This window comes from Dipodomys ordii, unplaced genomic scaffold (genome assembly GCF_000151885.1).
Source record: "Dipodomys ordii isolate 6190 unplaced genomic scaffold, Dord_2.0 Scaffold68, whole genome shotgun sequence".
In the NCBI taxonomy this organism is placed as follows: Eukaryota; Metazoa; Chordata; class Mammalia; order Rodentia; family Heteromyidae; genus Dipodomys; species Dipodomys ordii.
Genome location: NW_012267284.1, coordinates 37,640 through 58,597, shown reverse-complemented (window position 1 = coordinate 58,597; position 20,958 = coordinate 37,640). Strand labels below are relative to the sequence as shown.

At 40.7% G+C, this 20,958-nt stretch overlaps 1 protein-coding gene across 2 annotated transcripts in view; it reads left to right on the top strand.

The window, feature by feature from the left end:
- Secisbp2 (SECIS binding protein 2) overlaps window positions 1–20,958 on the top strand; it is a 37,005-nt gene that overhangs the window by 9,433 nt on the left and 6,614 nt on the right. For both annotated transcript variants that reach the window (XM_013023517.1, XM_013023518.1), the window contains 7 exons: window positions 1,500–1,702; window positions 5,621–5,743; window positions 7,584–7,673; window positions 9,640–9,772; window positions 15,602–15,768; window positions 18,217–18,355; window positions 20,728–20,890. In XM_013023517.1, coding sequence (XP_012878971.1) covers window positions 1,500–1,702; window positions 5,621–5,743; window positions 7,584–7,673; window positions 9,640–9,772; window positions 15,602–15,768; window positions 18,217–18,355; window positions 20,728–20,890 — 1,018 coding nt within the window. The remainder of the gene's footprint in view (window positions 1–1,499; window positions 1,703–5,620; window positions 5,744–7,583; window positions 7,674–9,639; window positions 9,773–15,601; window positions 15,769–18,216; window positions 18,356–20,727; window positions 20,891–20,958) is intronic.

The following is a 20,958-nucleotide window of genomic DNA, read 5'->3' as shown; positions in this document are numbered from 1 at the left end:
CCTCCTCAGGCCTTTAAACAAAATTATTCAGTACTCACATGATAATATGTGCATTACATTTGAATATAACATGTCTTTGTGAAAAATAATGCTTTTCTAAGATTTAAAAACTAGTGAGAGCAGTCTTTATTGCTTTTTTTTCTTTTGTCAGTCGTTGGGCTTGAACTTGGTGCCTGAGTGCTGTCCCTGAGCTTTTCCCTCAAGGCTAGTGTTCTACCACTTTAAGCCACAGTTCTACTTCGATTTTTCTGGTGGTTAATCGGGGATGAGTCTCATAGACTTTCCTGCTGGGGCTGGCTTTAAACTGTGATCCTCATATCTCAGCTTCCTGAGTAGCTAGGATTACAGGCATGAGCCACCAGTGCCCAGTTCTTTGCAGCATATTACCTTGCAACCTTGCAGATCTGCTTTGGTATTTTGTTACTGTACTGTCATGAACATCAGGTAGTCTTCGGAAAAACATGGTACAAAGGAGTGAGAAATTCATCAGGAAAGTAAGGCAGCAAACACTGTCAGAGAATCCTGGCCAGGAAGTATTATATTCAGGAAGAATTCACTTGATTTTACTTTTGAATTTTTTTTTTTTTTTGCCAGTCCTGGGGCTTGAACTCAGGGCCTGGACACTATCCCTGAGCTTCTTTTGCTCAAGGATAGTACTCTATGTCTTGAGCCACAGCTCCACTTCTGGCTTTTTCTGTTTATGTGGTACTGAGGAATCGAACCCAGCCAGGCTTTATGTATGCTAGACAAGCACTAAGCCACATTCCCAGCCTACTTTTGAAATTTTTATAGTAGCTTGTCCTAGCAGAAAATTCAACTTTATTCCTTGGTGTGTGCTTTCTTTGGTGTTTTCAGTTTGGTACAAAATGTACTTCAGTGTAGCTCTTCACTCCCATCAAAGCTTTGATGACTTGTAGCTCTATAATGGGAGTGCCAAAGGCTGCTGACAGGTGTTCATCTGCCCATGTCCTGATAGATGTCCTTTTGTTTTGTCTATATATAGAGTTTCATGGGCACCTAAGGAGTAGTGTTGCTGTACTTATACCTGTGTTCTAAAAGAAATAAATTACCAGTTATTGTGGTAGCTGAAGTCTAGTGATCTTTGACTTCTGATGTTAAAGGTACACATCAAGGTTAGTAGGGACAAAATTTGATCTTTAGCTTTTTAATTCCGTGTGTTTACCATGTGGACGTTACTGTGGATTGTTGTTCTTTAACTAAAATTATTGTTTGTCTGCCAACATGCATACCCTCTCTCCCAAGTTACAAAGCCAGTTTCTAAGAAAATTAACCATACAAGTTAAGGGGGAAAGAAATTCAGCATGCATGCTCCCAGAAAAAAGAGTTTAGTGGTCTGTAGTTTCCTAGGGGATATTTTGCAAATAGTCCAATTTTAGTTATGCTCTGAGCCATTTCCTTATGTAATGCATGTTAGAGTAATTAGAAAATTTCTATTTTACTGTTAAGATTGTTCAACAATTTTGGTTATCATTGAGCAGAGTTATCTTGGACACCAATGGGTTACATTGTTCGGCAGACACTATCTTCAGAGCCATCATCAGCTCCTAAAAATGCTGCTTCCATGATGAACCTGAAGACAGTTGCTTCATCAACAGATCCTAAAAATGTTAGTATGACATCTGAAGTTTTATCTTCAGATCCTTCCTACAACAAAGAGAAACATAATCATCCTGCTAAAAAGGTATGCATTACTAGAGATAGAAAGTAAGGTGGTAGGTGCCAGGAGCTGGGGGAGAAAAATGCTAATGCATGTTTTATGGGGACAGAGTTCAACTGTCCAAGACAAAAAAACTCTAGAGGTGGAGAGTAGCAATGGCTGCACATGTATTCCTTGCTTCTGAACTAACATGGCAACATGGTAGATTTTATGTTAGGTTTACTGTACCATAGTAAACAAACAAGAAAAAAAAACACACCTTTTTATTTTATTATGTTGACCTTCTGCAGTCTCTCCTCTGTCTAAATCCTAACTTGGATGGTACTTCATTCTATTCGGTACTGTCTAGTTAGTACTTCGCACCTTAAAAAGAAAGCATAGGATATTAGTCTTTAAGTCACCATTACAGGAGATAGTTTTTGTATGAGTGATAATGTACATTTAGACTTAAAAAGGGTCCATAAACTATTTTTGAATTTTTTTGGTTGTGCTGTGAATCAAGCCCAGGTTCTTACATTTGCTACCCTCCCCCCCAGCTCTAGACTGCTTTAAGGAAGAAATGATGGCAGAAAATTATGCTCTGGTGTGTAAAAAAATTGCTGCATCTTTTGTCCCAGTCTCTTGTCATTGAATTTGAATGATTATCCCAGTAGAGTTCAGCAAAATAATTGACTTCCATATTTTATGATCACCTGGCATATGGTTTTGATTTTTAATTAATTGCAGTTCATTTACCTGTTAAGGGATAGCATACTGGGGTAGATTAACATATATTAATATACATTATAAGATATGTAATATGTATTACATCTTATTTTGTGCTGATACTGGGGCTTGAACTCAGGAACTAGGCATGGTTCCTTAGCTTTTTCACCCAAGGCTGGTACTCTACCACTTGAGCCATAGTTCCAGTTCCAAATTTTGTTTTGTTAATCAGATATAAGATTCTTACGGACTTTCTTCCCGAGTTTGCTTCAAACCATGAACCTCAGGTCACAACCTCCTGATTAGGATTACAGGTGTGAGCTACTGGCGCCTGGAACATTTAAGTAGTTTTAGATGGTATTTTATCAATCTCTGAATCTATTTTAATAGCCTTTGTTGATTTATTTCTTTGTTCGCTTTTTAAAATTTTTTTCCCCTGTTGTAGGGCTTGAATTCAATGCCTGGGTGCTGTCCCTGTGCCTCTTTGTGCTCAAGACGAGAGCTGTACCTCTTGACCACAGCACCACTTCCAGTTTTTGACTAGTTAATTGGAGACAAGAGTCTCACAGGGGTTTTTCTGCCTGGGCTGGCTTTGAACTGCGATCCTCAGATCTCAGCCTAGGGTTAACAGGCATGAGCCAATGGTGCCCAACTGGTTTTTTAAACTTCTAATTTTTCTGATTTTTAAATTTCATTTTATTATTTTTTTATGAAGCTGGAGATTGAATCTAGGGTCTCACCTACCGAGGCAAGTACTCTAACACAGAGCTACACTCTCAGTCCCAGTCTACATATTCTTGAATTTCATGTTAGGTGGATGCATTAGATTGAAATATGGTATATCTTTAGTGTAGCATGTGCAATCCATTTGAGCAAGGAAATGCTTTTTGGTATCCATTGGTATGGTAGCCATAGGTATGTGTTTGATTCTGTAATCCAGGGAAAGTACAGCAAAGTAAGATGTGTTTGTTCACACTACTCTGTGTTGAGAACTCTGTGCATCAGTGACTGAGTACAGACAGTAACAAAAGCCCTCTGCCTAGTTCTTTAGTTGAGACTTCCCAGTTGTTGTCCAGTTTCCTAATACCTAGAGAATTAACAGGCTTCACTCTATTTCTTAGAATCTTTAAAAGAAATTTTATAGGTATAAGGAAAGTGTTTTAGGAAAATTCTAAAATAAGAATATGAAGATCTCTCATAATCCAGATGTCTTTACATACAATTGGAATAAAACCATAATGGCTTATTCTTTTATTTTTTTAAATTTTTTATTTTTTGGGGGTCTGGTTGTGGGGCCTGAACTCTGGGCCTGGGTGCTGTCCCTCAGCTCTTCAGCCCAAAGCTAGCGCTCTACCACTTGAGCCACAGCGCCACTTCTGGCTTTTTTCTTTTTGCTTATATGGTGCTGAGGAATCGAACCCAGGGCCTCATGCATGCAAGGCAAGCACTCTACCACTGAGCCACCTTCTTAGCCCCTGGCTTATTTTTTTAAAACTCTACTGTTAATTTTTTTTGCATAAATGACAAATAACACTATAAGGGTTTTTGTTTTACTTTGGTGCTGGGACTTGAACCCAGATCCCCAGCCTCCCAGATCTCCCTATGCCTCTTGATTGCTAACCCTCAGGAAAGCCTGCATTAGCAGTTTACTATACATCTATATGTTCTTCCTCACACTTATGAAAATACAACAGATTGATAGGACAGGGAGTTCTGTTTTGCTTTTCTAAATTTCTTTTATGTTTTTACCTATCTCCCTCTAGCTTTTTATTGTTTTTTCCTGTAGATCAGAGATGGAACCTGTGGCTTTTAGTATGCTAGGCTGTGCTCTACAGCCATGTTTTTGTAATTTTTTCTTTTGTTTTTTGGTGCTTGTACTGGAGGTTGAACTAAGGGCCTAAGTGCTGTCCCTGAGCTGTTTTGCTCAAGGCTAGTGTACTACCGCTTGAGCCACAGTTCCATTACTAGCTTTTTGGTGGTTAATTGGAAATAAGATTCTCATGGGCTTTCTCTTGCAGGCTGGCTTCAATTTGTGATCCTTATGTCTCAGCCTCCTAAGTAGGTAGGAATATAGATGAAATCCACAGATACTCGGCTAATTTTTCTAATTCTTTTTTTTTTTTTGCCAGTTCTGGGACTTGAACTCAGGGCCTGGGCACTGTCCCTGAGCTGCTTTTGCTCAAGGCTAGTACTCTACCACTTGAGCCACAGCGCCAGTCCCGCTTTTTCTGTTTTTGTAGTACTGAGGAATCAAACCCTGGGATTCACACATGCTACACAAACACTGTAGCACTAAGCCACATTCCCAGCCCCAAAATTTCTAATTCTTTAAAACAAAATATGATCACTCTATAGACATCCTTAACATTTGTCTTTTCTTTTAAGAAAAGACATTTTCACTTAAGAAACTGGATTAGCTCTTCTAGGTCATGGAGAAAACTCATTCTTTTTATACCTACTGAACCTGGGGGGAATTTATCCCCCCCTTTCTGGGTGAGGAAAGGAAGACTCAAACTTAACAAGGCCTAGCCCTTTTAGATCAAGATCCTAATGTAATAGAGAAAAACTTAACAGATGCACAGATTTAGAATAGTTCAAGAGTGGTGAGTACTCTTAAGAAAAAACCAGGCAAGCTCGCTCAGAGGGAGAGGCCCACAGAGAGGGAGGAGCTTGCTGGAAATGAGGTAACTTGGCACAGGGAGGGAGCAGATTTAGCCCTGTGTGGGTGTTAGCTGCAAAGGCCCTGAGGACACAACACATCTGCCCTTACTAGGAAAGGGCTTGATTTGAAGGGCCTATGGGAGTGGCAAGTTCAGTTTAATTGGGGACTAGACTTGAGTCTGATCAGATGCTTTAGGGTGATTCTGTTCATAGACAGATCAGGGGTACCTTCTTGATGTACTGACAGTAGTGGCATGATGTGTGAGAGAACAGAGGTTGGTACTACTGATTGTTGCCTGATCGCTTCAAGGTGAAAGTTTAGACATATCCAGCCACCAGATTTCAGAAGGAATTGAGCAATCCATGTGGTAGTACCAGATGTTTTTCTTTTCAGAATTGTTCTACTGTGTGAACAGTAGCTTTTTAGAAGTAGGGGAAGAGAAGCCTTATTTTGACTACAGTTGCCATGGGACTGATCATCTTAATTTTAGCACCTACAATTGGTATCTAAAACATAATAGTGAAGATTCTATTGAGTGCTCTAAAATCTCACTAATTTTGCTTTTATTTTTCTAGTCTAAAGCATCACAAGGTGATGACCTTGAAAAGAAAGAAGCTTCCAGAAAGAATAAGAAAAAGAAAGAAAAGTCTAAATCAAACTATGAAATCTTGACAGTTCAAGAGCCACCGAGGATTGAAGTACATTTGTATTTATATTACTCATTTTGTGTTAAATTTGGACACATGAATGCATACTGGTTTCCTAAACGTTTAACATTTTCTTCAATAATCCTCTTCTAATACTAAAGAAAATAGTAACTTACTGTCTTCACCTTTTGACTTCCCAGGTGTCTTATGGTAGACACTTAGTAAACATTTGAATGAATGATTGGTAGACAAAACTGCTTGTATTGAATTTAATAGCTGCTGTTGCTTGTTACTCATATTTCTCCTTAGTTTTCTCCTCTGCTTTAGGATACTCTCTTTTGCAGTATTATCCTTTTCTAGCCAGATTGTCTTGTTGTAAAATGCTTCACTATATATAGAGAGACTTAGAATGTTATAAATCTGTTATGGACTCCAGTTTGGAGAATTACATGAACTTCCTCCAAAAGTACTCTTTGTTTTCTAGGACATCTAGTAATGATGCATTTTGTAAATCAGCCAACGTCCGACTACATTTCTCACAGGTCTTGTTGTATTTTTCATGCTGCCTTGCCTGAGGCAGGTTCCTGGATGCTTCTGTAGCACTTCATAGAAGTGCTGCCCAGGTGTACATCCTAGGATCAAACCCAGGGTGTTCCCACAAACTTGGAAGAATGTTTCTAAAAGTTCTTGCAGGGTATCTATTTGATATCAATGGTTAGGGTTGATGAGTAATTCGTGTTTCTGCCTCTATTTCATATATAACTTTCCCTAAGGTATTTATCTGATAGGATGACAAAATCTTGACAAAAAGACCCACGTTATTTTTTAAGTGTTTTTGTTTTTCTGGTACTGAGGTTTAAGCTTGGTATCTCTCATTCTCTATTGACTTTTTATTCTCATGGCTTGGTAACACCAGAGCCATACCTCCTGTTCAGCATTTTTGCAGGCTAAAGATAAGAGTGTCAGACTTTTCAGCCTGGGCCAGCTTTGAACCACAACTTCAGATCTCAGTCTCTGAGGTGCTAGAATTATAGGTGTGAACCATCAGTAATGAGCCATTGCTGCCTGGCTGATACTTTTTTTTTTTTTAACTCAAGGCCTGATATTTCCTTTTTTTGTTTGTTTGTTTTTTGGTCGGTTGTGGGGCCTGAACTCTGGGCCTGGGTACTGTCCCTGAGCTCTTCAGCTCAAGGCTAGCACTTTATCACTTGAGCCACAGCACCACTTCTGGCCTTTTCTGCTTATGTGGTGCTGAGGAATCGAACTCAGGGCCTCATGCATGCAAGGCAAGCACTCTACCACTGAGCTACCTTCCCAGCCCTGTTTTTTGTTTTGTTTTGTTTTTTGGGTCATGGGGCTTGAACTGTGGGCCTAGGTGCTGTCCCTCAGCTCTTCAGCTCAAGGTTAGTGCTTTGCCCCTTGAGCTACAGTGCCACTTCCAGTTTTCTTGTGGTTTATTGGAGGTAAGAGTCTTACAGACTTTCCAGCCTAGGTAGGAACCGGGATCCTCAGATCTCAGCTTCCTGAGTAGCTAGGATTACAGATGTGAGCCACTGCGCCTCCCCACCTCTCCCCCCCAAAAAAAAGACCTGGTATTTTCTGTACAGGCACTCTGTCAATTGAGGCATGCCCCAGTCTTTAAAAACATTGCCTTTGAAGTTCAAGATCAGTTCTGTAGGCTCTTTCGGGTAAACCATGATCCTTTGCTACTCTACCTTTTATTGGACAAGATTTAAAGCAGAAGCTCTAATGGTAGTATTTTGGGCATGTTTTATGTCAACTTTAAATTTCTGTGGATCATAGTAAAGAAAATTATACGCTAGGGAAATTGCACTTAATGTATTTGCATTCTCTGAATGAATAAAGAACTAAAAATGTGTGGTTTGCTTAGGATGCTGAAGAATTTCCCAACCTGACAGTTGCATCTGAAAGAAGAGACAAAGTAGAGACATTGAAATTTCAGTCTAAACAGCAGCCACAGGTAATTGTTAGATTTTTCTCACTAAATTATTAATAAAACCTACTTTTCAATTATTTTTGTTTACTGTGATACAGTTGGTTTTGTCTTGATCTCTGCCTTCCCTTGAGAATTGCTTCCTGAGTTGAGTCAGAAAGGAGGGGGAGTCCCTCCCCCACAGTATAACCCCTGCTTTCCTTGTATTTGATGTTGGTATAATTTTTGGAGGGGAAGGGCAAAAACAAACCGTTTAAATAGGGATACAGGTGGACCCATTGCGACAATGAGATGTACAAGTTGTTATGTTGAAAAACAAACTTTACAACTTTGGCTGGGTGGGGTGGAGGGGGGAGAGGAGGAGATGGGAAGGTATGGGAAGGGGAAACAAAGGAGGAGGAAACAATGCTTGATAAGAAATGTACTCATCACCTTGCCCATGTAATTGTAACCCCTCTGTACGGTATTTTCACAATAGAAAAATTAAAAAAAAAAAAAGGAGGGGGAAAAGTTGACTGTTCATTCAGGAAAGGGAAGAATTTATTTTCAAGGCCAGTAGTATGTTACATAAGAAAAATATGAGGCAAAAAAAATCTCAAGTATCAATACAAAAGCCAAAGAGGAAGTGATTCTTCTTGATCCCATAGATTCAGGTTGGAGTTGTAGTTCATAATTCCAATGGGGAACTTGCGTACTTGGGCCATTCTTTTGTTGTTGTTTTTTTGTCAGTTGTAGGGCTTGAACTTTGGGCCTGAGCACTGTCCCACAGCTCTTCAGCTCTTCTACCACTTGCGCCACAATGCCATTTCCTGTTTCCTGAGTGGTTTATTGGAGATAAGAGTCTCACAGATTTTCCTGCTTGGGCTGGCTTTGAACCGTGATCCTCAGATCTCAGTCTCCTGAGTAGCTAGGATTATAGGTGTGAGCCACTGGTGCCCAGCTATAATTATGGGTTACCCTTTAATATATATATATATATATATATTTTTTTTTTTATTTTATTTTTATTTTTTTGGGTCAGTCATGGAGCTTGAACTCTGGGCTCTGGGCCTGGGCAGTATTCCTGAGCTCTTCAGGGTGAGTGCTCTAACACTTGAGCCACTTCCATTTGGGCCATTCTTTAGAAAGTTCTTTGTTGTTTTGTTTTGTTTTGTTTTTTGTGCCCAGGTGACAGGAAAAGAATGGGTGGCAGGAGAGTGGGTATGAGAGTAGAAGCACTGAATGCCTTAGAACCAGTAATTGTGCTTTTTTGGTATAGCTTTACGCATTTTCAAAACTCAAATCACAGCTCTTAACATTTACTTAGAAAAGTAAGAGAGACCTATATGTAGTATTCATTTGCTAAGTGTGTGATTTGGGTATACATAGACTTTTGTTTATATCCAAAATTTTCATTACAGTTTATTGGCTCATTTTAGGCAGTTGGAGAGAGAATGATGCAAGTGAGGCAGCAATTCTAGTCAAGTCACCTGACAAACTTTTATTTGCCTCAGTGTCTTGTCTGCCAATAACTCACTAGAGAAGTAGAAAGAGATGTAGATGACTTTATATAAACCTAGTGCTCTAAATGAGGAGGTTCAGAACCAACCACAGTAGTGTTGTCTGACACTGTGAGATTGTTCTGACTTAAGTTGATTTAAAAAAAATTTTAACTCTTGGGCTGGGAAGGTGGCTCAGTGGTAGAGCGCTTGCCTTGCATGCATGAGGCCCTGAGTTCGATTCCTCAGCACCACATAAGCAGAAAAGGCCAGAAGTGGTGCTGTGGCTCAAGTGATAAAGTGCTAGCCTTGAGCTGAAGAGCTCAGGGACAGTACCCAGGCCCAGAGTTCAGGCCCCACGACCAGACCCCTCCCCCCCCCCAAAAAAATTTTTTTAACTCTTGTAGTCTCTTACATATGTTCATTTTATCTTTATATGCAGTTTTTGTAAAATGAAAATCTCATTTTGTAAAACATAGTATTACAAGTAAACCTGTGGTTTTTGAACTTTCTAGAATAATTTTAAAAACAGTGGAAAGAAGAGCCAGATTCCAGTGCAGTTGGATTTAGGGGGCATGTTGGCAGCACTGGAAAAGAAACAGCATGCCCAGAATGCCAAGCAGTCCTCCAGACCAGTTGTGTTCTCAGGTAGGTATATTCTTGTTTTGACCAGGGCTCAAAACTTTTTTCAGAGGTTTCATTTTGTAAATATTGTCTTTTAAAAAAAATTATTTTATTGTAAAGATGCTGTTATACAGAGGGGTTAAAGTTACATTAGTAAGGTAATGAGTACATTTCTTGTCGAACATTGTTAGCCCCTTCTTTGTTTTTCTCCTACTAAATATTGTCTCTTACAGTGAAAAGTTATTTATCATTGCAACAAGTGTAGTATTGGAATAAACATAGACATGGGCTAATGGAGTAGAATTGAGAGTATACAAATAAACCCAAATATACCAGCCAGTTGCTTCAGTTATTTTTTATTTATTATTTTTTTTCTGTGCTGGTACAGGGCTTGAACTCAGAATGTGGACTTCCTAGGCTTTTTTGCAAAGTTAGGGTTCTATATCACTTGAGCTACACCTCCACTTTTTTGGTGGCTAATTGGAGATAAAAGTGTATGGACTTTACTGCCCAGAATGGCTTCATACTGTATTCCTCAGATCTCTGTCTCCTGAAAAGCTAGGATTGTAGATGTGAGCCACTGGCTCCTGGTAACTGGTTGAATTTTGGCAAGAATGTTGGGTCCATTAAAATAAATAATAGTGGCTCTTCAGAAAGAACTGGACAAATGGATTTTCTAGGCGCTAAATAGTAAAGTTAGACCCTATACCTCATACTGTAGCTGAAAATGAAACCAAAATGGTTAAAAACTAAAACCTTCAAATGTTTAGGAGTAATACATTATTCAGATATATACGTAAAATTAGCATCAAAGACAGTCTTAATTAAAATAGCAAAAAAGGATTTGAAGCCTGGAACCAGTGGCTCATGCCTGTAATCCTAATTACTCAGGAGGCTGAGATATGAGGATTGTGGTTCAAAGCCAGGCTGGGCAGGAAAGTTCATGAGACTCTTATCTCCAGTAAACCACCAGAAAACCGGAAGTGGTGCTGTGGCTCAAGTGGTAGAGTGCTTATCTTGAGCAGAAGCTGAAGAGCTGAGGGACAGTGCTCAGCCCCCACAACCGACAAAAAAAAAAAAAAAGTATTTGAAAATCAACTCTTCATAAAAGACATAAGTGACTAGCACTCATAATTCCAGCATTCAGAAGGTAGAGGCAGGAACATTGCAAGTTCCTGGCCAGCTTTGGCTATACAGTGAGATCTTGTCTCAAAAAAACAGATTGATATGATAATATACATCTGTAATCCCAGACAAGCAGAAGGCAGGAGGTAGGAGGATAGTGGTTGGGGTCAGCCTGGATAAAGATAATGCAAGTCTGTTTCTGGAAAACAAACTAAAAGCAAAAGGAGTAGGGTTGAGGCTCAAATGATAAGAGCATTTGCCTAGCAAGCAGGAGGTGTTGAGTTCAGTTCCTAGTGCTGCATATAAAAAACAACGCCTCCCCCCCCCAAAAAAAAGAAAAACCTTACCAATGAACACATGGAAATATAGTCAACATTATCAGTGATCAAGGAAATGCCTATCAAAACTACATAAAGCACCACTTTGTTAGTATTAACTATTTTCCGCTTTTTATTATGAAAAATTGTAAGTAGAAGGAATATTATGAACTCTTCAGTCAGTACCATCAGCCAACAACATTGACCATGTTGCCAGTCTTACATCATCTGAAATCCTTCATTTTCTTAAGGATTTTAGAGCAACTTGTAGTTATCATTTTACCTATAAATACCTCAATATGTGTCTCCTGTATTAATTTAAAAAAAAAACAAAACTAAACCCTGTTGTCATCCCCTCTGATAATTCAGGTACAGTCTATTCAAATATTCCTAAACTTTAAAGATTCTGAAAAATGGTTCAAGTATGTTTTAAAACTTCCTTGATTACCTCATGAATTTGGGCAGTATTCATAGTAAGATTCAGTTTCATACATCATACGTCTGATTAATCCTTACATTGAGGCTTAATAGGCAATCTTCCCTAAAAATAACCTCTAAGTTTGATAAAAGCCTAGAGTGATACCATTTTGTATCAGTGTTTACAGAGCAATCCAGAGGCTTTACTAAGTGTTGATACTCTTTTACCTATGAGCAAAAGCAGCTTTTCCTCAGTAGCTAGCTTTGGAATTCCCTCTTGTATTATAGCAGAAATGGCCTTAACTTTGAGAACTCTCAGAGCAGGTGTTTTGAGTAGCCTCTGTAGCCCTCAGTAAAGTCTGGAGAGTGTTCTTCCAAACACTGATATTACAGCAAGTTTCCTGGGGAACCTGTAGGAAACTTGCATGATACTGGTGGTGTACCACAGAGTCTTTGTTGTTGAGTAGTTGAAAGTTGAAGAGGGGTTGCCACACCAGTGACAACAGCCCTCTTACTGGAAGTGTTAAATCATGAGGAGCAGAAGATAGAGGAAGAGCCATTGATAATCAAGGTTATCTCTGAAGCTTAGAGCCTATGTATGCCTAGGAATAGAAAGCAGAGCTAGAGCCAAGGTTGGTTTTATACTTTTCGGTGCTGTTTTACATTGTATCTATTTCTGCTTGTCCTGCTTTCTTTTGTTCCTGTACATTGACATTGCACACCATTGGGAACAATGCTTCTCAAGCAGCACAGTAGGTCATTTCCTAGGGCCCAGGTCTGGAGTAGAACATGGAGATGCCATGGAGCCCAGTGTCTGTGAGGCAGTCAAACTTGTTACAGTTGCATCTGATGCCTGTTACTGCAGGTGTAAACTATTGACCAAGACGAAGTACTAAAAAAACGAGGAAAGGAGTAGGTCTTCTCTAAAGGTGATCTTTTTAGGCTCAAGTTGGACATGTCACAATGTGAAATAATTAGCAGAATGGGAGCCATCATTCACAATTGGTTTTTAGATAGTTTAAAAGAATCAGTTGCAGCTAGGATTTTGACAGCATTGAGGTATTTTGGCTAGAGATGCCAAGTGTGCCCACATCCTGACTGCATACTGCCTTCCCTTTAGGACTCCCCTGGAAACATCCTTCACAGGAAAAGTTAAAATTCGAAAAACTTAATTCAGGGTGTGTGTGTGTGTGTGTGTGTGTGTAAAAACGTAAATCAGGACTCCCCTGGAAAATTCGAAAAACTTAATTCAGGGTGTGTGTGTGTGTGTGTGTAAAAACGTAAATCAGGACTCCCCTGGAAACGTCCTTCACAGGAAAAGTTAAAATTCGAAAAACTTAATTCAGGGTGTGTGTGTGTGTGTGTGTGTGTAAAAATGTAAATCAGGGTGTGTGTGTGTGTAGAAAAACGTAAATCAGGGTGTGTGTGTGTAGAAGAATGTAATTCAGAGTGTGTGTGTGTGTGTGTAGAAAAATGTAATTCAGAGTGTGTGTGTGTGTGTGTGTGTGTGTGTGTGTGTATCCTGAAGTTTGAACTTAGGGCTTTGGTGTTGTCCCTGAGCTTTTGTGCCCAAGGCTAGTGCTCTGTCACTTGAGCCACAACTCCACATCTGGCCTTCTTGGTGGTTAATTTGCGATAAGAGTCTCACGGACTTTCCTATTGGGGATGACTTTTAACTGAGATCCTCGGATCTCAGCCTCCTGAGTAGCTGGAATTATAGGTGTGAGCTTCTGACGCTGGGCTGGAATTCAGGTTCTTGGTTATTGTTAACTGACTTTAGTGTCATGCATCCCTGGGCAAAACTAGCTAGACAATAAATCTGGGGCCGTCTAGGAGTTTCTGCCTGCTCCCAGCTCAAGTCCAGTTTTCCAGCTGGTTCGTAAGTTAATGAGAGGAGAGATGTGCTTACCTTAGCATAAGGAAAAATAACAACAGCTACCTACCAGTCTTTAGCTCTGAGATGTTTTGTTTTTGAATCTAGTCTGGGAGTCTCCCTTTTGAGAGGAGTATTTTGTTTTTTAATATTTAATATGTGTTGATGTTATTTTCCCATCTGCTATTAAGGATTTTTTTTTATTTCATTTGTTTTTTTCTCCCATTGTCTTTTATAATGAGTGTCTTTAGAGTGCTTTTTTTGGTCAGTCATGGGGCCTGAGCTCTGGGCCTGGGCACTGTTCCTGAGCTCTTCAGCTGGAAAGTAAGTGCTCTACCACTTGAGCCACAGTGCCACTTCTGGCTATTTCTGCTTAAGTGGTGCTGAGGAATCAAAACCAGGGCCTCATGGACTCAAGGCATAGAGTGTTGTTTTTTTTAAACTTCAGTTTTAAAAATTATTTTCTAAATGGTTACTCTACTGCTTATAATCTAGTTTTTTACAGTGTGTCCAGGTGTGACCTATTATCCTACCTGGGGTGGATTGTGGGTTTTGTTACTGGAGATTAAAGTGCAATATATTGGGAGACAATGCAACAATATGGTCCTGGGCAGTAGCCAGACTACGTAATTTGGGTCACAAATACAGGCACATGTATTAGATAGGACAAAGATGACTTTATGCAAGCTGAACTATACTTGGCCTACCAAAGAGGCAGGCTATTCCTGGTACCACAGTCCCAGTGGGAAGTTATACATCCAACTTGAATGGAATGATTAGGCTCTTGTGCTGCTCTAAGTCTTTCTTGATTTTGCTAGAGGCTGATAGGATTGCTTTGGGCAGTTGTAACTACCTTTGTAACTACTTTGAGGAAGAGATCAGCCTCACTGCTGTGGGAGCAAAGATTCCAGAGTCCACTGTGGCTGCTCTGCCCAGAACTGCCTGACAGTAGGGAATAGGAGCTGCAGAGCTGAGAATCCAGGTGAAGGTTTTGCCCATATGAAGGGCTGATCTTGATGGTGGCATTGGGTACGAGGTGAATAAGCAGATGTAAGCAGGGCTGTTGTACTTACGTGTGTGTTTTAAACACTGGAATGAGGCTCTGTAGATGTAAGCAGCTGTGCTTAGCTTAGGTGAGAAGCAGTCTCAAATGCAGGTAGAATTGTCTTGGACAGCTGTGTAAGTGAATGCTTTGTCCTGAAGTAGGGGGATTGCATAAATGAGATTGAAGAGGCAGATCTGAGAGACAAAGCATGTATTATAAGACTCCATATTGTGTTATTAAAAGAAGGTGACTAAAATATATTGGAAACAGATAGATGGTTGTTGAAATACGATGAAGGGTTCATGGGGATTTGTGGTGTAGCATTCCCTTTGGCATCTGCTTGGAAATTTTCTTAATCGAAAAGCAGAGAACAGGATGTGCTTCTGTCATTTTAGCACTTGGAAGATAGATAGGAGAATCACTAGTTTGAGGCTAGGTTTGGGCTACATAGGGAGACCTTTTCTCAAAAAAACAAAAATGGAAGTTTTGGAAAAGACAGAATTTTTTTCCTCTATAGAGTTACTAAGATGAGAAGTAGGGTGTTCAGGAGAGTTAGTGTTGAGTCAGGTGGAGAGATTGATTACACCATGCTGCCTATGGTGAGATTGGGAAACCAGCTTATATCCAGAAAACTGAAGAGAATCAAATAGAAATATTACTGGAGTTGTATAAGGGCCTTGTAAGATAGCTTGATAGAAGGCGCATGTGTGGAAAGCAATACCAGTTTCTGCAAAGGCAGTGCTGATTTCCCACAGCAGTGGTCCCTGGTCAAAACATGAGATCCATACATTATTAGACTTACTGGGAGTCAGCAGATTTGACTATATGGGTAAAGTTTACATCTTTCTGAAGTAATTGATAGATTTGAGATCTCATCCAAAAGGTAATAAATTTCATTTGGAATCATTGTCAGTGAGAAGAATGTGTGAGAGATTGCTTGGCAGAGATAAGAAAAGTTATGGGGTCTGGCTGGGGAGGCATGGGAGACTCCGTCAAATATCCTGGACAGACAGTATGGAGAGCTGGTCAGGGCCATTGGAAAGTGACCATGTGACATATGTCCCACCATGCTACAGTTGGAGCTGTGCCAGTCCTTTCCAAAGGAGCTACCTCGGGGGAGAGAAACCACCGCTTCAATCAGGTGAAGACTCCGCACAACCCTCTAGATTCTAGTGCCCCCTTGATGAAGAAGGGGAAGCAGAGGGAGGTCCCCAAGGCCAAGAAGCCCACCTCACTGAAGAAGGTATGTGGAGTGTTTCATTGGAAGCAAGGCACTGGCAAATGAGTACAATGTCACATATCCATACTGACTTCTGCTTCTTGCATCTTAAGTTTTTAGGTTATTATTATGTGGTGGCCAATGCTTGTAATCCCAGCACTCAAGAAGGAGAGGCAGTAGGATCATAAATTTGAGGTTAGCCTAAGATATATAGTGAGATCTGCCTCAAAAACAAACAGCTGGATTCCATGGCTTGTGTTCTGTAATCTAGCTACTAGGGAGGCACACACCAAGACGATTGTAGTGAGTCCTACCTCGGAAAAAAGGTCTAAAGACTCCATTTCAACCAATAGCTTGATGCTGTGTTATACATCTCTCATCTCATTTCATCTGTGGTGGGAAGTAAAAAATAGGAGGTATTATGGTCTGTACATTATTGAGGCTGGCCAGGCCAGAAATATGACCATATCTCAAAAATATCCAGAGTAAAAAGTGGCTAGAGGTGTGGTTCAACAATAAAAGAGTATGTGCCTAGCAAGAGTGAAGCACTTAGTTCAAGACCCAGTACCACCCCAACAAGCAGCCAAAGCTTATGTTACTTGTACATGTTGCATAACATTGTGTTTTGTGTTTCTTTAGCATATTGCCATAGCTGTTTACTTGTTACTTGTGTTTTTACTTAGTGTGTTACTTGTTTACTAATGTTACTTGGTACTGTTTAACAAAACTGGTACTGTCTGTTTACATCCTATGTCTGAGATGTTTGACCACTGAGTGTGGGTCATACTTTGTTTCTAATTTCTATCAAAATTTTATGTTGAAAAAATGTGTATTTTTTATCAGCAAACATTAATTGTATAAGAGGAGTTTCATTGTGACATTTCTATATATGTATGCAGGGTATCCTAATCAAAGTCACCCCTTCCATTCTCCCTTATCCCCCTACCCTGTTCTTAAAATGATTTTAAAGGTCTCGTTCTATTTTCATATGAGGCAATAAAATTCTCCATATTCATATAATATTCAGGGCCTGGACACTTTCCCTGACCCTAACATTCTACCACTTGAGCTGCAGCACCTACCTGGCTTTTGAGTGTTTAATTGGAGATAAGAGTCTCACAGGGACCTTTCTGCACAGGCTGGCTTTTTTAAAAATTTTTTTTTTTTTGCCTCCGGTCATGGGGCCTGAACTCTGGGCTTGGGCGCTGTCCCTCAGCTTTTCAGCTCAAGGCTAGTGCTCTACCACTTGAGCCACAGCGCCATTTCTGGCTTTTTTCTTTTTTTTTTTCAAACCCAGGGCCTCATGTATGCAAGGCAAGTGCTCTACCACTGAGCCACCGTCCCAGCCCCCATTGCCTACTCTTGAAGATGGCCATGACCCTCATTTTCTCAGCCATGATGTGATGCATTGTATGAAGTAGGGCGCCATCACTTCAGGTGGAAAAACAAATTTTTTTGTGTGTGTTGGTCCTAGGGCTTGAACTCAGGTACTAGGTGCTGTCTCTGAGCTTTTTCACTCAGGTCTAGTACTCTATTGCTTGAACCACAGCTCTACTTCTGGCTTTTTAAAATTATTATAAAGGTGATGTACAGCTGGGTGCTAATGGCTCACACCTGTAATCCTAGCTACTCAGGAGGCTGAGATCTGAGGATTATGGTTCGAAGCCAGCCAGGGCAGAAAAATTTCTGAGACTTTTCTGAAAGTGGAGCTGTGGCTCAAGTGATAGAGCGCTAGTCTTGAACAAAAGAAACTCAGGGATAGTACCCAAGCCCTGATTGATTGCAAGCCCCAAGACGAGCAAAAAGTAAACAAATACAAGTGATGTACAGAGGGTTTACAGTTCCATGTCAATCTAACTAAGAGTATATTCAATATCACTCCTTCATTTCTGGCTTTTATGGTATTTAATTGGAAGTAAGAATCTCATAGACATTCCTGTTCATGCTGGTTTTGAAGTATGATTCTCAGATCTCAGCCTTCTGAGTAGCTAGGATTATAGGTGTGAGCCAATAGTGCCAGACTTTTTTCCTTTTTTTTTTTGTAACTTTAGAATAGCACAAACAAAACCAGAGAGGGGGAAGGAAGTTACTTCTTAACACATTCTACTTTTGGTCACCAAGCTGTTCATTCATTGTTGACTATTAACTACTTGTGTGCTAACCTTCAATTTGGTTAGTCACACACTCTTGTGGTATATATGCTTCATGATTATTGAGGTGCTCATGCTTGAGTAACTGTTGAATCCTAGAGTTGGTTTAAGTCAGGTTCTCATGTGCTGGCTTTGCATTCCCAAGATCACCATGGTGCTCTCAACATTGGGTATGGGGATAAGATCAGTCACTGCAGAGTGGGGAGCATGGCCGCACTACAGATGCACAACCAGTGAGCAGTACTTGGGAAATTTATTTTGCAGGAGAATTTGTATTGTACATTATTTGGGTATGTAAGTTGTTTGGTTAATTATTTTAAAGATTATTTTGAAAGAACGACAAGAGAGAAAACAGCAGCGACTCCAAGAAAATGCTGGGAGCCCAGCTGTGGCCAATGATGATGCCCAAGATTCAGAGAATGGTGCAGATGACCGGGCCCCTGACCTGGCAGAGCCCACAGGTACCAGTTTCTTTGTATTTATGCTGGAAAGACTTCCAGGTGGGAGTAGCAGTGAGCAAATGGACTGTGTCCAGGAGCTGTGTTAGATTCTACCAGCTCCTTTTGTCTTTATGATAGAATGCAGGTTAATGCTGCATGTTGGATATAGGAGTTCTCACACTCCAGCTTTACAGGGAATGAAGTCCTGTTGATGGAGTAGAGCATCCCAGGCCTTTGATTCTGGGGTTTCTGGGAGACAGAGGAGATACTTGTGAACTGTGTGCCATTGGGATTCTTCTAATTTGAAGTGGCCTTGAGAGTGACCCCATCTCACCATCTGTAGCGCTATGTACCAACAAGAGTACAACACATACAGGTGTGTGTGTAGTAAATTTATTTCTGAGTTGTCTGTTCAGGTAAGTGTAGAGAGCATAAAGGTTACCACTTGAGGGCTTTTCACAAAGCGCGAACATGGCACCTGGATGAGGAAAGCAGAGTAGATCCCAGGGAAGACTGCCTTAATGTGGCACCAACACTGGAAATTTGAATGAGTGCCACTTAGTCTCTGGTTCTTTTCTCTCAGTGCTTTTGATGGCACCCAGATGCAGTTCATTATTTTCTTCCTTCATCTAGATGTTATATTTACCTGGATAATGTGCCCAGTATGGATGGGCACTGAGGCAATTTAGTCCTAGACTCTGAGTAAGGTTGCTCTGGACAGTGCTGAGAATGTGGCTTAGACAGCATTGAGTAGTCGCTTCTGTGGGCATCTGTTGAAGTGGGTTTGCTCTAGGGGCTCTAACATACAGACCTGTGGTATAATGCCGGTTATACCCTTGGGTGGATGAGACTTGTGCACACTCCCATCCTCGCCAGTTTTTGATGGTGACATGTTATTGAACTATACCCACATGTTAAACAGACTTCTACTAAGGCACTGGTAGGTTTCTTTTTCCTTTTTCTTTTTTTTTAAATGCCAATACTAGGGTGTGAACTCTAGGCCTGGGTGCTTTCCCTTTTTCATTCATGGCTAGCACTCTACTGTTTGAGCCCTAGCTCCATTTCTAGCATTTTGCTTGTTAGAGATAAGACTCTCAAGGACTTTCCTGTCTGGGTTTGCTTTAAACCCTTATCCTCAGGTCTCAGCCTTCTGAATAGCTAGGATTACAGGTGGGAGCTACTGGTGTCCAACTTCACCAGTGTTTCTTTATTGTGTTTTTTTTTCTATGGTGCTTGGGATCAAGCCCAGAGCAGATATGCACACTCTAAGCTATACCATTGAACTCAGGGCCTGGGTACTGTCCTTGAAGCTTCTGTGGCTCAAGGCTAATGTTCTACCACTTGAGCCACAGCACTACTTATGGCCTTTTCTGTAGTGATTGGAGGTAAGAGATCTCAGCCTCCCAAGTAGCTAGGATTATATGTGTGAGCCACTAGAGCCCAGCTTAGGAATTTTTTTTTTTTTTTTTGTCAGTCATGGAGCTTGAACTCAGAACTCAGGGCCTGGGTGCTGTTCCTGAGCAGCTAGCACTCTACCACTTTGAACCCAGCTCCACTTTCAGTTTTCTGGTGGTTAGTTGAAGGTTACAGTCTCATAGACTTTCCTGCTTGGGCTGGCTTTGAACTGTGATCCTCAGATCTCAGCCTCCTGAGTAGCTAAGATTACAGGTGTGAACCTCCCATGCCCAGCAAGAATTCCATTTTTTTGTGTGCTGGTGCTGAGGAGTGTTATGCCTGAACGTTTTTGCTCAAGGTTAGTGATCTTCTACTTGAACCAGACCTCCACTCGTGGCTTTTTGGTAGTTAGTTGGAGATTAGAGTCTCAGTGACTTTTCTGCTGGGGCTGGCTTCATATCACAATCCTCAGCTCTCAGCCTCCTGAATAGTGAGGATTACAGGTGTGGACCTCTGGTGCTCAGCTATTTAGGAACTCTTTAATACGGAATGATTTAAAACATTTAAGCAACTGAACTATAACCAAGATATTTAAAACTTCCTGATACTTAGATATTTCAGATCAGATTCCAAAGTTGAAAGTTACATTGGGCTACTGAACTGCATGCTTAAAAATGGTAAAATAGTAACATTTCTGTATATTTTACTATAGTGAAAATGAAAAGTAGACTTGGGGAGGGAGGTTGGTGCATCCAGGAAGACCAGAAAATTGTCTTGACTGTCTAAATGGGCTTTTCCCTTTCGTCCTGAGTCTGTGAGCTGCTCACTATCTGTGAGCTGCCTGCGGTATTGTCAGGAGTTGGTGGATGTATGCAGATGCTAGTTGAGTTGGTAAACCTATGCCATGGAGTTCCCTGCACTGCAAGCCCCTCTATGTGCACAGGGACCTGCAGAGGTTCTACAGTGGTTTGCTTTTTTTTTTTTTTTTTCTTTTGAAGATCCTGTGGTGACAGAAGAAGAATCGGTCTCCTCCTCTCCTGTGGCTGAGGGCAAGTCAGAAGAGCCATCATTTGACACAGAGCTCCAGCGGGACACAGTGGCCTGCCAGCCCATCTGTGATTCCAGCACCCTCCCCAAGATCCACAGCCGGAGATTTCGGGAGTGAGTGGGCACCTATTGGGGGTGGGGATTGGGTTTGGGTTTGGTCCTGTTTCCTCCCATACTTACAA